The sequence below is a fragment of the Cololabis saira genome, chromosome 5 (genome assembly GCF_033807715.1).
Source record: "Cololabis saira isolate AMF1-May2022 chromosome 5, fColSai1.1, whole genome shotgun sequence".
Taxonomy (NCBI): domain Eukaryota; kingdom Metazoa; phylum Chordata; class Actinopteri; order Beloniformes; family Belonidae; genus Cololabis; species Cololabis saira.
This window is the reverse complement of record NC_084591.1, coordinates 728,596-743,432: the sequence shown is the minus strand read 5'-3', so window position 1 is coordinate 743,432 and position 14,837 is coordinate 728,596. Positions and strand designations below refer to the sequence as shown.

Genomic DNA, 14,837 nt, shown 5'->3' with positions numbered 1-14,837 from the left:
TTTTTGCACTATCCCCTTTGCTGCTGTAAACTGCTCATTTCCCCTCTGTGGGACTAATAAAGGATTTAATATCTTATCTTATCTTAAAGGTGTGTTTCTGTGTTTAGTTTCAGCTCCGTCTCCTGCATCGTCATGGAAACATCCCCTGCATCCACTTCCACCTCATTTATTCAGTTTGGCAGTTTATTCAGTATTTAGAACATTTAGAACTGGTTTATTCATCCATTTATGGTCAAATTAGTTTAGTTTCAACTTCTCTGGAACCTCCTGATCCAACAGTTGGAACCCTGGGAACTTTTATAAATGATAAAGTTTTGTTAAAGGTAAAGATAATAAACTCTTTAATGTTTCTGTTGTTAAAGCGCGTCGTTGTGATGATGATGAACATGATGAAGGGGAGGATTAGTGAGGTCAAAGTTCACGTGTGGATGATGATGTCATCACAGGAAGTGCAGCAGGTTCAAGTTCCAGTTCTGATGGATTAAGATAAAGAAACGTAAAGAAGGAAAGATCCTGCTCAGCTGACGGGGCGGGTTCTCTCTGGTTTCTGCACTTCTACAACCTCTAGGGCCAGTTCTTCAGTTCTTCATTAGGGCCCTAGCACTGACAGTGCTCGGGCCCTAATGTGTCTGTAGGAACTGTTTTTTTTGTTGTTTTTATTTTTATTTTTCCGACGAAATGAGGTCCTTTTTTCCCCTAAACGTGCCCCAAAAGTCACCAAATTTTGCACCAATCCAGGCCTGGTGATAAATGTGATATTTAATGGTTTGCATTAATGGGCGTGGCCTAACGGCTCAACAGCGCCCCCTAGAAAACTTTGTACCTCAAGCCCCATAATACGGTTTGACGTACATGCACGAAAATCACTACACACCTGTATCATGTCACAACTTAAAGAAAAGTCTCTTGGCGCCATGGCCCAAACCCAACAGGAAGTCATGGCCCAAACCCAACAGGAAGTCATGGCCCAAACCCAACAGGAAGTCGGCCATTTTGAATTAATTGTGTCATTTTGGTGCAATTTCATTTCCACGTGTGGTACATTAAAGGGATTGTGACATGAAAAACACATTTTTCTTGATTTTTTGTGTTTTGTTGGGTGTCTTGACATCAATTACACCCAAAAAAAAACGAACTTTTAACATTCAGTGTATTGTGTGCTTTCTGGGATTTTCCGCATAACTATGCAAAAACGGCGCATGTGGTTTGGTGGCGGATCGTTACGTAACGATCCGCTAAATCACCGCCCCCTCCACCCAGCTCCTGCCTCCTCTCCTCTCCAGCGCACCATAAAGGCTGATTTATGGTTCCGCGTTACACCGACGCAGAGCCTACGGCGTAGGGTTACGCGGCGACGCGCACCGTACGCTGAACCCTACGGCGTAGGCTCTGCGTCGATTTAACGCGGAACCATAAATCAGGCTTAACACGGAGCTGTTTAGAGCCTCTTTTGTTCTAATCACCGGAGGAAAACTGCTAAGAAGACCCGCGGCCACTGACTGGACTTAAGATAAGGGGACAGTGCTGCTTGCATGCCTTTATTTTTATGATTGTTTGCTGTGGTTCGCCCTCCTGCTTTTCCGTGCATGCTTCGCCTGTCGCTCTCCGACGCCGCTGTGAGCGTATGGTTGGGCTGGAGGAGGTTTGGAGGAGGAGCGGAGCAATGATTGACAGGAAAGGGGGAAAGGAAGCATTTTTCACGGGGCAAAAAAACACTGTAATAAAAAGCCAGGAAAAGAGTACTAGAGTGAAGTTTTTCTTGTTTTTCTCTTTTAGACACATTTGAGGGATGTTGCCCAAGACTTTTAATAGTGTTAAAAGCATGTTAAAAATGATGTCACAATACCTTTAACAAACTCCTAGCAGGATCATCCGTTCAACAGAAAACTCGGTCAGGAGACAGAAAAAACATTACGATGAAAAGTCAAACAGGAAGTGATACTAGTAGCTGATTGGTCCATATTTAGTGCCACGGGGCATCTATTGTTATCCTGCGTGTTTTTTATTTTTTTTTTCATTTTCCGGACAGATTTCGGAGGACCCAGGCGCATCATTTATCAAAACGTGCGTCTCGATCGGGAATAGTGTGCTATGACTTTTGGTGTTGAAATTCCCATTTTTCCCAAAGTTATTCCCAAAAAAACCCGTTCAAAGTGGATGGGAGTAGGTTAAAAAAAAAAAAAAAAAAGACAAAATTCACCTTTTTTCTGAGTCACCTAACTCTCTCATACCTGCACGTAGAAATGTGAACTTCAAAACTTCAAAACGGAGGAAAACTTCTCTTCTCTCCAAAACACCAACAGTTTTTTCCTAAGAACTTTTCAAAATATGAGCACTCAAGCGAGGACTGGAAATCACTTTTTTTGTCAAACCTAGAGTGCGGGTGTCGGTTTCTAGAGTGTGAGAAACAGCAAAAAAGAATCCAAATTTTTATTTGTAACTCGAGCTCACGGCCAAACCGTAAAAAGGAGACCAATAATTTTTGGTCAGAATGTAGACATAGGTGTTGGGATTCATAAAATGTGACTTTGACAGGCGGGGTATGCACAACATTTAAACGGGGGGGTGGGGGGCTAGAGTCACTTGGCAGCTTTGGAAAAGCTGACGTTCAGACTTATGAACAATGTAAACCTATATATGTCAAAATGGAATAAGTGGATAACCTATATTGAGAGATTAGACAGAAGTCCAATTCCTACATAACCCTTCAACCTTATGTACCATTGCCATAAATGTTAACCATCTCAATTTTATTTATTTTTTTATTATTTTATCTTTTTTTTTATTTATGTTTTACTTTTATTTTTTTTCTGTTTGTTTTCACATATTCCTAACTAAATTATAATCCTTCTTCATTCCATCTTTCATTGGATTTACAATTGAGTTGATGTAATTTCCTAAGCGGTTGCTAGAGCGCCGCCAGTACCTGTCTCGGTCTCCATTGACTGTAATGTAATCAAACATTTTCTTCAAAAGAATCTCACTCTGTCTTCGCCCTGACCTTACTCACTCATTTTAAGGAATATCTGAATAAAATTAAGATTGTCAGAATCTGCCGGGTTCTGTGTCTCTCACGATGTTTTAGTTTTTTGGCTACGAGCTACGGTTTTCTCACAAATCGGAGTGATTTGAGACCTTGTCAGAAGTCAAAATCTGGGTTTTTCCTCACAGCAAAACCGGAAGGTTCTTGTTGCCGGGGCAACCAGAGTTCACTGCTGACTCATTCCTTCAGCCAGAACTGGTCACATGACTCAGTCACTAAAGTCTTCATAAACTTTAACCTGAAAGCTGGAGACGCCTTCTGGGAAATCTGACCCCTGACCTTTGACCTTAACCGACCCCGAGTCCTTCAACCTGACGCGCGCACCAGTTATTATCGTTCACGAAAACTAACGAAATAACGAAAACTAAAATTGAAAAAACAATTTTGTTAACTGAACTAAATAAAAACGAAAATTAAAAGACAAAAACGATAACTAACTGAAACTATATTGTGTGTTTAGAAAACTAACTAAAACAAACTGAAATTATAGATATAATTTCCTCCGTTTTCCTGTCAATATAAGTCTCTTGGTTTGATCAATTTATTCCACTCTGGCCGTTTATTTCCAACTGGCAGCTACGGCACCTGAACGCCTCACGGCCCGTGACGTCAAAACTAAAACTAATAAAAAATAAGCATTTTTGAAAATATAAAAACTAATAAAAACTAGCAAACCCACACTAAAAACAAATTAAAACTAACTGAATTGAAGGAGAAAAAGTCAAAACGAAATAAAACTAAACTAAAATGAAAAATTCTAAACTATTATAACCCTGGCGCGCACACACACTAAATAACCATCAGTAAATGCTATAACCTTTGAATGGTTTGACAGAGTCGTGGGTGGTGTCATCAGACTTAGTTCTGAGTCCTTCACCTTTATTGCTGAAAAATGCAGCACCGTACACTAGGGCTGGGCGATATATCGAGATTTTAATATATATCGATATATTTTCAAACACGATACGGTACAAGACAATATCGTTTATATCGATTTAAAAAAAAAAAAAAAAAAAGAAAAATATATATATATTTTTTTTTTTTTACATTTTTATTTTTAATGATTTTGATATCCCGGTAGCTTATTTTGTGACAAATTGACATGAATGTTTTATTTGAGATTTGCACAAATGTTTTGTTATTTGCACAACTGTCAACCTCAGTGGAAAAGTCTGCCTGTTACTGTCTACATTGTATTAATTACAGTGTATTTTAATTTAATTGTTATGCAGGAAAGGGATATTTGTTTTATTTTATTCAAGAAGCATTTTTATTCTATATATGCAGGCAGTTTATTTTTATTTCATTTGTTTTATACATGTTGATATTGTGCAGACCTCTGTTAATAAAGGAACCTGTGTGACATTTGGCACGAGGCTTTGTATTAAAACTGACTGTTTTTTTAAGGGTTTGCCTCAGAAAAAAATGAAGCTAACAGAGATGCTATGCTATAATGCTTTGGGGGAAACCCCAATTAAGGCACAGAAAAAATATCGAGATATATATCGAGTATCGCCATTCAGCTAGAAAATATCGAGATATGACTTTTGGTCCATATCGCCCAGCCCTACCGTACACACACGGGCAGCAGCCGCCGTGGAACTCTCCACATTTCTGCGAGGAAATTTTCTAGTTGACAGTTCCTATTTTCTGCCATATTTTTTGAAAGGTTTGACATAAAGAGTCATGTTGGTTCATCGGACTCGGTTTTGAGTCCTTGACCTTTATTGGTGAAACTTGCACACGCGAGGGCCCGTTCACCCGTTCATCGCTGCTGCAGCTTTAACGTGGTCCTGGTTCCGTTAGTGGTTCTGGTGACCCTGCAGGTTTATGGTGTGACCTTTGACCTTTGCCCTGGGAGGGGGTTAGGGTCACCTGCTGCTCTCATCAACAACGGGGACGTAACAAAAATAAACCTCATTTATTCACAAACAGATCACAGATTTAAACAGATTTAAAACAGATTCATCAGAACAAATAAATAAACATTTATAGTTTGGTACAAAACTCCAACTTCATCTAAACTGAACATCAGAAAAACCAGCAGACCAGAACCGGGTCTGGGGGCGGGGTCAGCACAGACCACGCCCCAGGAGAGTATGCCACGCCCCCCTGGAGCAAGACCACGCCCCTCCCGCCCTATTGGAGGAGTCTCTTCCTGCTGTAGCTCGTCCCGGTTCTGGAGCGTCTGATTGGCTGGACGGGGGACGGCTCCGCCCCCTCTGGTCCCGTCAGCGGAGAAGTTTCACCTGGAACCAGAGACAAACAAACCCGTCAGAACCCGAACCCGGGTCAGAACCGGGACACGCCGGTCGCCCACCTGTCAATCACACCTGTCAATCTCCGTAATATTGCAAAGATTAGGAAAATCCTCTCGCAGAGTGATGCAGAAAAACTAGTTCATGCGTTTGTATCTTCTAGACTGGATTACTGCAATGTGCTGTTAGCAGGATGTCCAAGTAATTTGCTGAATAGGCTCCAGCTGATCCAAAATGCAGCAGCACGAGTACTGACAGGAATCAGCAGGAGAGACCACGTCTCTCCAGTGTTAGCGTCGCTCCATTGGTTACCCGTAAAATTCAGAATCCAATTTAAAATTTTATTACTTGCATATAAAGCCCAAAACGGCTTAGCTCTGCATTATTTACAAGACCTGATAGAGCCTTATGTTCCTGGCAGAGCTCTCCGTTCTCAGAGTGCAGGTTTACTCGTAGTTCCTAGAGTATCTAAATGTAGATTTGGAGGGCGGGCGTTCTGCTATCAGGCACCACTACTATGGAACCAACTTCCAATCTGGGTTAAGGAGGCTGACACCACCTCCACCTTTAAACTAAACTTAAAACCTTTCTGTTTAGTAAAGCCTATAGTTAGTGTTTAGTAAACCTCTAGCTGGTGTTGGTAAATCTCTAGGTAGTGTAAACTCTAGTGTGTTAGATTCGCTCCTGTAGTTTCTTGTGCTTTCTCCCCTGAAAATTGGTGTTTTTACCTGCAAAAAATTGGAGGCCAAATAAAAAAGTTAATGAAAAGTTGTTTCTGCCTAAATATGATTTGATCTCATTCTTGAGCTTCATAATCTGAAAATATGACGTTTCAGCGCTATCGCTCAACGGGCTGCTGTCGCGCTCCCGCGGCCACAAATCACATTCTGGCAGGAAATCACTCGCTTTATTTTTGTTAGTGATGCCACTACTGTGACCACCAAATAATGTGGTTTTCCTGGTGGTTTTCCTGGTGGTTTTCCTGGTGTTTTTCCTGGTGGGTTTTCCTGGTGGTTTTCCTGGTGGGTTTTCCTGGTGGGTTTTCCTGGTGGTTTTTCCTGGTGGTTTTCCTGGTGGTTTTCCTGGTGGGTTTTCCTGGTGGTTTTCCTGGTGGTTTTCCTGGTGGGTTTCCTGGTGGGTTTTCCTGGTGGTTTTCCTGGTGGTTTTCCTGGTGGGTTTTCCTGGTGGTTTTCCTGGTGGTTTTCCTGGTGGGTTTTCCTGGTGGGTTTTCCTGGTGGTTTTTCCTGTCCTCCACCTCATCCACAACATCTCCATCTCAGTCTCCGTGAACTTTAGTGTCCCGGTGGCTCGACACGTCTCATTCATCCTGACGCAGCAGAAGCAGACTGCAGGTGGCGCTGCACATGCTCAGCAGCTCATTCATATGCAAATACAGTCATGAACTAGTTTGCATTGTCCATTTATGGTAGAAAGTGGGCGTGTAGAGGGCGGGATATGAGGAGAATTCACCTTCAACCTTCCAGCTGGACTGTGATTTAGAAAGAGAACATTGCGTGCACACGGTTTTATAAATCCGAAATTTTCGGCTTTTGGGCGCACGTGCACTTTTAGTCTGAATCCTACACACTCTTTTATAAATGAGGCCCCTGGTCCAGGAACCCTCAGTCATGTGACCTCTGACCTGATCTCTGGTTAGCATAAGCTAAGCTAGCCAGGATAAAACACCTAAATGATTGACAGGAGGGATGCGTGTCCCGTACGGTAGCAGCTACGGTAGCTGCTACCGTAGCAGCTAACATAGCAGCTAACGTAGCAGCTACGGTAGCTACAGCTAGCAGCTACGCGGCGCTGAGCGGTTTACGAGGGTTGGACCACATTCTGGGTTCTGGATCTCCGGCCCGGTTTTCTCGTCTCCAGAACCCGGTAGAACTCACCGGCAGGTCTCTTGCGGGCCGAGCTGGTTCTGGTCTGGAACAGCAGCGGAGACCGGGTCAGCGCCAGAATCCCGCTGGCCGTCACGGGCCTCCGGGCCTTGCAGGGGGGCGGAGTCACAGCTGGGGAAACAGAGATCACTGGCATCAGGTACTGACCCGTACGGACCCGTACCGGACCAGTACGGACCCGTACGGACCCGTACGGAACCTTCAGGACCAGTACGGACCCTTCAGGACCAGTACGGACCCGTACAGAACCTTCAGGACCAGTACGGACCCGTACAGACCCTTCAGGACCAGTACGGACCCATACAGAACCTTCAGGACCAGTACGGACCCGTACAGAACCTTCAGGACCAGTACGGACCCGTACAGACCCTTCAGAACCAGTACGGACCCGTACAGAACCTTCAGGACCAGTACGGACCCGTACAGAACCTTCAGGACCAGTACGGACCCGTACAGAACCTTCAGGACCCGTACAGAACCTTCAGGACCAGTACGGACCCGTACAGAACCTTCAGGACCCGTACAGAACCTTCAGGACCAGTACGGACCCGTACAGAACCTTCAGGACCAGTACGGACCCGTACAGAACCTTCAGGACCAGTACAGACCCGTGATGGGCGGTATGGACTAAAAAATGCATCACGATAATTTCTGTCATTTATCCCGATAACGATAAAAATGATGATTAAAAAATACCAATTCTGCAAAACTGTAATGACTCAGATCCGCCATTTTTGTTACACAAAAACCTCATTCTTTCTTTCCCTTTTCTCCTTTCTTCCTTTCTTCCTTTCTTTCTTTCCCTTTTCTTCTTTCTTTCTCAACATTTCGACATTTTTCTCGCATTGCATAATGAAAAAAAAATCTAAAATATTCTTCAGAAATATTCCTTCCTTCCTTCCTTCCTTCCTTCCTTCCTTCCTTCCTTCCTTCCTTCCTTCCTTCCTTCCTTCCTTCCTTCCTTCCTTCCTTCCTTCCTTCCTTCCTTCCTTCCTTCCTTCCTTCCTTCCTTCCTTCCTTCCTTCACATACGTTGTGCGTGGATTTAACACAGAACCATAAATCATCTTTACACAAAAACATCATCAACAGGAATTTATCATTTTTATCGTGAGATACAAATTCTTACTGTGGGGAATGTTTTTGACGGTTTATCGTCAACGGTAAAATATCTCCCATTCCTAATACGGACCCGTACGGACCCGTCATCATTTGAGCGTTTAGGAAGCTAACACTTACTGGACTTGGGGCCGGTCTGGCAGAACCGGACCGGGTCGTCCCCCAGGGCCTCCATCCAGTCCAGGTCCTGCAGCGGGGAACCCGGGTCTGGCTGGTCCGGGTCCTGCAGGCGGCCCACGCCGAGCTCCGCCTCCTCCAGCAGCAGCTCCGCCCTCGGCCCGCGCTCCTTACCCACAATGCCCCTCACCGCCCTCTTCCTGCGCGGCCAGCTGTTGAGGCCGTCCGGCGGCGTCACGGGCCCCGGGTCGGGGGTCGGGACCGGGGACGCCGTGGGGGCCGCGTGGCGCGTGGGGGTGTAGGACTGGCAGATGTACGTCTGCACCCCGCCGCCGGGCCCGGGCGCCGCCTTGGCCGGGGTCACGTGGGCGCAGACGGACGGGGAGACGCAGCCAGAGTCCCTGGGTCGGGGTACCAGGGCCGCGGGGGGTTCTGGGCGGGGTTTCTCCGGGGGGCCGTCCTCCGGGGGGCCGTCCCGGCCGCTCAAGGAGTCCGTGCGCTTGATCTTGAGTTTGGGGATTCCTGAGCTCTGCATCTCCATCTCCACCTGAAATGTAGACATTATACATTATATTTTGTAGTCTTACAAAAACATGTGCAAAATACTCATTTTTTGTGGTATTGTTATCAGATTTTAACTTGCACTAGATAAAGCTTCAGGCTGTGTCTCAGTGTGTTTTAAAAGCAATAAGTCACAGATTCATCTGCAACATCTGATTACAAAACTAATAAAAACCTTCTATTTCAGTGTGTTCAAACTGAGATTACTGAATTATAGTAGTTACAGTTACAGTTACAGATTCTGACAGTTGGGGGAGAAACTTCAGAGTGTTTCCTTTCAAAAGAACCAGAACCTTCTCTGAACTTCACACGGTTCAAGAACAGCTTTCAATTTACTTTGGGTAGAACTTGGATAGGCGTTTTGGGCGATTTTTACAGGAATGTGAACGGGTTAAACTAACTACCGTATTGCCCCGAATATAAGACGACCCTGATTATAAGACGACCCTCTTTTTCAAGACTCAAGTTTGAAAAAATACTTTAACACCAAATTCAATTTTTATCCAGAAAATAATGACAGAACATCTGAAACAAATGATTATAACAATATATTGGAGAGAAAAAGCCTGTTATTTTGCCTCATTCCAACCATCATGTTGAAGTTTGCATCATAACTTCTCCTCAGCTGCCGGTTCACCTGCCGAACTTACACCCACTTTTCTCCAGATTGTCGCTACGTTTCTCCATTTTCTGTTATCTCTTCTCTTATTTTCTTCTCTTTTCTTTCTTATACTATTTTTTATTTTTCTTCTTTGTGCTACCGCTATTTTTATTTTTCTTCTTCGTGACAGGGGTTTGCTTTGGCCTGGGGAGTTGAGTTCGGCATTCACTTTAAAGATATCTGGCGCCATCTAGCGTTGTAAATGGGTATAACGTCTAGACCCTGAATGTAAGACGACCCCCACTTTTTCAGTCTTATTTCAATGCAGAAAACACCGTCTTATATTCGGGCCAATACGGTAACTAACCTGGTAGGTGAGGGCGGCCCCGGCGGCGGACCCGGCGGGCCGGGGACCCCGGGGGGTGGAGACCCGCGGGGAGTCGTAGCCCAGGCGGGCCGCCGCCTCCCTCTGCTGGCGGTCGGGGGTCTGGCGGAAGCCGTAGGTCCGTCCGGCGGCGCCGCGGGTGGGCGTGACCCGGGTGGGCGAGCGCGTCTCGGACCACGAGGGCCTCCTGGAGAAGCTGATGTTCATGGTCAAGCCGCCGCTGAAGCGCGTCTTCACCACGGCGGCGTCCACGATGTCCAGACTGTCGTCCTCCGTGCTGGCGGAGCGGTCCTGCGAGGACTCGCCGGTCTGGGACCCGGTCTGGACACTGGAGTCCGTCTCGGAGGGGGACGAGGCCTCGCCCTGGACCTCGCCCTGGTCAGGTCCAAAGCTCTTTCCCTCACCGGACCTGGTGGCCTCCAGAACCCCCTTCTCTGGGGTCAGCAGGGCGCGTGGGATCCTCATCAGGTTCACCTGAGGGTCCATGTGTCCAGGACTGGGGGTCCTCACGGGGCCCGGAGAACTGAGGGGGGCGGCGCTAGGGGACTCCGGCACCTTGAAGGTTCCACCGGCCTCCACTGGTCTCCACCTCTTGGGAGACGGGGACCAGGTCACGCTCTTCTTGGGGGTCTTGGAAACTGGACTGCTAAGACCTGATCCAGAAGAGGGGTCGGGCTGCACCAGAGCCTTGAGGGGACTCCGGAGGATCCCCCTCAGGGGACTCTCCAGGGGGGTTTTCAGGGGGGTCTTCAGGGGACTCCGGAGGATCCCCCTCAGGGGACTCTCCAGGGGGGTCCTCAGGGGACTCCGGAGGATCCCCCTCAGGGGACTCTTCAGGGGGGTCTTCAGGGGGGTCCTCAGGGGACTCCGGAGGATCCCCCTCAGGGGACTCTTCAGGGGGGTCTTCAGGGGACTCTCCAGGGGCGTCTTCAGGGGGGTTTTCAGGGGGGTCTTCAGGGGGGTGTGTTTCCTGGGGGGCGTCTCCGGGATTTTGTTTGGACTCTGGAACAAAGACAACAAGTAAATCGTCACATTTGAGGAGAAACACAAGGAAGTAAAAACCTAAGAAGCATCCTGGTGCAGCATCCTCTGCCGGTGGAGAAGAGCATCTCTGAATGCAAAACACCGGATCCTGCAGTGTGGGAGTGAGAGGGGCAGGGTAACGGCCCCTTTTGGGCGGGGGAGAAGGTTCGTCCCTCAAGACTCCTCTCCCTGGCCCTGCCCCTTCTCAACCTTTCCCCGACCCTGCACCCCAACCTGGGACTTGATGATTGGGCCGGAGCTTCGGGAGCTGCGTGCCGGCCTGCGGTCCCCACCCCCGGTCATCCTGCTGCTGCTTCCACCTGCCTGCTGTGCTGCTGCCGTCCCTGACCCCCCAGTCTGGCCCTCGGCAGGAGGGGCAGACGGGACTGGGTATGGGTCTCTGGAAAGCGTCTAGAGACAACTTTTGTTGTATTAGACGCTATATAAATACAATTGAATTGAACTAAGAAGTGGGATGTGTCGATGTTTGGGACCCTGCAACTGCAACTGCAACCCGATTGGAAAATACTTTGATTTTGGTACGTGTGCCTGACGTCATTGCGTCACGCCGATATTTCCGTCAACACCTAAGAATCAGAATCAGAAAGCCTTTATTGTCACTGGGCTGGCGTCCCAGCACCGTGAAATTTGGACCAGTACAAGCCATCAAGACACAGACAAAACAAATAACAACATGAGACATGAATCAACTGGCGCTTAAATCAGATCAGAGAAAGGATGACACTGGGGATGGGGGAGGGGAAAAAAACAGGTCCACAGGTGTTCCTGGGAGAGGGGAGGGTTAGTGGAGGGCCACTTGTTTACATTCCACCAGGGAGATTGTGACCAGAGCAGTCGGCCAAAACCGCCCTGTCAAGGTCAGATTATAGAATCAATAATTGTATTAAAGAACAGACAGACTCAGTAATTTTCCGTCCGCCTTCAGCCTCTGGTTCATCAATGGCGACTCCAAACAGACGAATTTGTGATCAATTCCCGCCAAGCCGAGCTTTCAGCTTCTCCAAGGTCTTATCCATCTTGCCAATGAGCTCAAAGACGCCGCCAGCCTGCGATTCTGTTCAAGAATCACATCCAGCTTACGGCTTTGCTCTCCCAGCGTTAAAGTCTGAGTGTTAGTCGCAGAGTTGATTCCCTCAGCCACGTCCGGCAGCTCGGAATGGGCCAGAACAGCTGTCGACGACTTACGCGTTTGTCGGTACAGCCCTGACCCTTCCAGGGAAAGGTCAGGAAGAAGAGGATGATGACAACGAGACCCCTATCCCTGTTGACATGCGAAACAATGCTCCGCAAAGAGAGAAAGACATTTGGCTAAATGAAGGTGCTACTGTAACTTCAGAGATCTCTGTGTGGTGCGAAGCAAACCAGTGCTTCCAAGGAATCTGTTCCCCCTGGTGGCTGAGTTGAGCCATGGGAGTTCCATGGCTCAACAGGAGGGAGGCAGGGTATGGTACATCACCAGCACTAAATACTAAATACCTTTTAAACATTTTTTTGTAGGAGCTGTCGACATGTTGCAGGCACAACACGCAAGGCAACATGAGACCTAAAAGAGGTCAGTGTCCCCAAGGGACCTATCCATTTGAAGTTATCCATTTGGATTTCATCGAGCAGTCCAGAAGTGGGCAATACTTGGAGTGAACTAATGGCACTGTTAAGCTAAGGCTCAGGAAAACCATGGAAGAAACTGGAAAACATGACCTGAATGCCGGCCATTAGTCGAAATGCACATGAGAATCGTCACACCCTTTGGGTGGTGCATGGTCGCCCGTTCCAACTCCCTCTATGGGAAGGAGAACCATGGCAAGAGAAAACCGAAGAGGCAGATCCACTCTTGATGTGGATGAGCAAATTGTTTGCTGGAAAAATGTTCAAAGTTCTTGTGAGCTGCTGCTTTTTTCTCTCTCTGTCCTAAGCAGGAACTGCTGAAACCAGGTGACCAGATCCTGATTCGAGTGGTGAAAGGTCATCACCCCGTCAGGACGGCCCTTTTGTTGTCCAGATTGCGACACCGACAGCAGTAAAGGCTGCTGAACTATCTACGTGGGTTCACCAGACACAGTGCAAGCTAGTAAAAAACTTTCCAGACCCCGAGTAGGCCGGAAGTCGGACGGTATCAAAACCCTTGTCCGCTGAAGAACTCATCTGACGCCTACTCACCAGCCACGGGCCTGAAGAAGATGACTAGCCCAAACTGACTGCTACAACAAGCTGTGGAGGAGTCTGAGAGATGGAAGAAATTTTTCCACTAATGAGTCATGCTGACATGTTAGGAATTGTTCCTCAAACTCTTCACTTACATTGCTGTTGTAATTTAGGAACACTGCTGTATGTTCATCCCTGATGAATGTGGTGCTGAATGTTACCAAAGCTATAGCCAAATTACGTCAGTTGGCCAAAGTCGTGTCAGAAGACAGACGCTCAGCAGGTACCACTTTTGGGTCCTGGCTGACTTCCGACCCCTGGACTGACGTAATGGCTAAAATTATGTTTCTGTTCATACTGTTCTGTGTTTTCACTACCTGTGTCATTCCGTGTCTAAGTGCATTGGTCCAAAGAACCATCCAACTTCCTTAGTCCAGTATTCTACTCTAACCGATGAGAAGGATGATTATGACGACACTTGAGTGTCTCATCATGTTTACTGTGGAGTTTCATAAGAACAACAGGAGGGAATTGTGAGGTTAATCAAACTTTTGAACTACTTTATCCTTATGAAACCATCACATGCTTTGTTAACAGCTGTCCCATTGTCTTTGGGGTTAACTAAAGGTTAGCTGGACGCATCTGTTCAGACTTCCCGTTTCGTCCGGAAGGGGCCCCATTGACCCAGTGACCCATTGACCTTTAAAAACTTAAGCTTCTGCATACCACAGATTAGTTCCTCTTTAACTGAAAATGTCACATGTGTGACCTTTTAACCCTGATGTCTGTTCCTCCGTATGTTTTCTTCCAATTGTCCATTGTCTGTCTATTCACTGACAGTCCTTATATAGTCCTTATATAGTTTCCTGTCAAATTCTCAATAAAAAGCTCATGCAGAAGAGGAACCAGCGAAGCATTTCGTCGAGAGCATCCATAGAGAGCCCTGTTGCTCTGAAAAGCTCCGACTTTGCTTCCCTTTCTGCAGAAAGTGCCTTAAAAATCATTTCTAACAGTCTCTGTGTCTTTCCTCGTTATGAATTTATGTAATGTTGATTTGGGACCCAACATTACCTCAAAGACGCTGGAGTCGGTGGACGGTCCCCTGCTGGTCCTGCTGGTCCTGCCGGTCCCCCCAGGCTGGTTGGAGGGACGTACGGGAGAATCAGCAGCTCCGAACAGTAGACGCATGGGAGACCAGGGCGCTTTAGCGTCACGGGGTCTGAGGTGTCTGGGTCCGAGCTGGGGGAGCTGCGAGGAGGACGGGGCCCGGTCCAGGAGCTGCGAGGAGGACGGGGCCCGGTCCAGGAGCTGCGAGGAGGACGGGGCCCGGTCCAGGAGCTGGGAGGAGGACAGGGCCCGGTCCAGGAGCTGGGAGGAGGACGGGGCCCGGTCCAGGAGCTGGGAGGCGGACAGGGCCCGGTCCAGGTTGCGGGACCGGCCCTGAGAGCTGGAGTAGAAGGTGTGTCTTCGGGAAACCGGCCTGACCCGTGGGCTCCGCCGCAGGTCTGAGGAGCAGAGAAGACCGATTGTTCAGAGCTGGACCCGACTACACTGGAAATCTCGCTATCCCGGTACTTTCTACAGTCTACAAATGCCAAAATTTTCATATCCTTCATTACATTTATGAAGTGATTAGTCTCCTCCTGACTCCAAAATTGATCTGG

General features: G+C 47.4%; 1 protein-coding gene across 1 annotated transcript in view; it reads right to left on the bottom strand.

Annotated features, from left to right (window-relative positions):
- Positions 1-5,182: 5,182 nt before the first annotated feature.
- Positions 5,183-14,837, bottom strand: part of LOC133444517 (treslin-like) — a 36,609-nt gene continuing 26,954 nt past the window's right edge. The window contains exons 19-23 of the mRNA XM_061722358.1: positions 14,245-14,678; positions 9,970-10,989; positions 8,444-8,987; positions 7,197-7,316; positions 5,183-5,292 (exon numbers count right to left, since the gene is read on the bottom strand). Coding sequence (XP_061578342.1) covers positions 5,183-5,292; positions 7,197-7,316; positions 8,444-8,987; positions 9,970-10,989; positions 14,245-14,678 — 2,228 coding nt within the window. The remainder of the gene's footprint in view (positions 5,293-7,196; positions 7,317-8,443; positions 8,988-9,969; positions 10,990-14,244; positions 14,679-14,837) is intronic.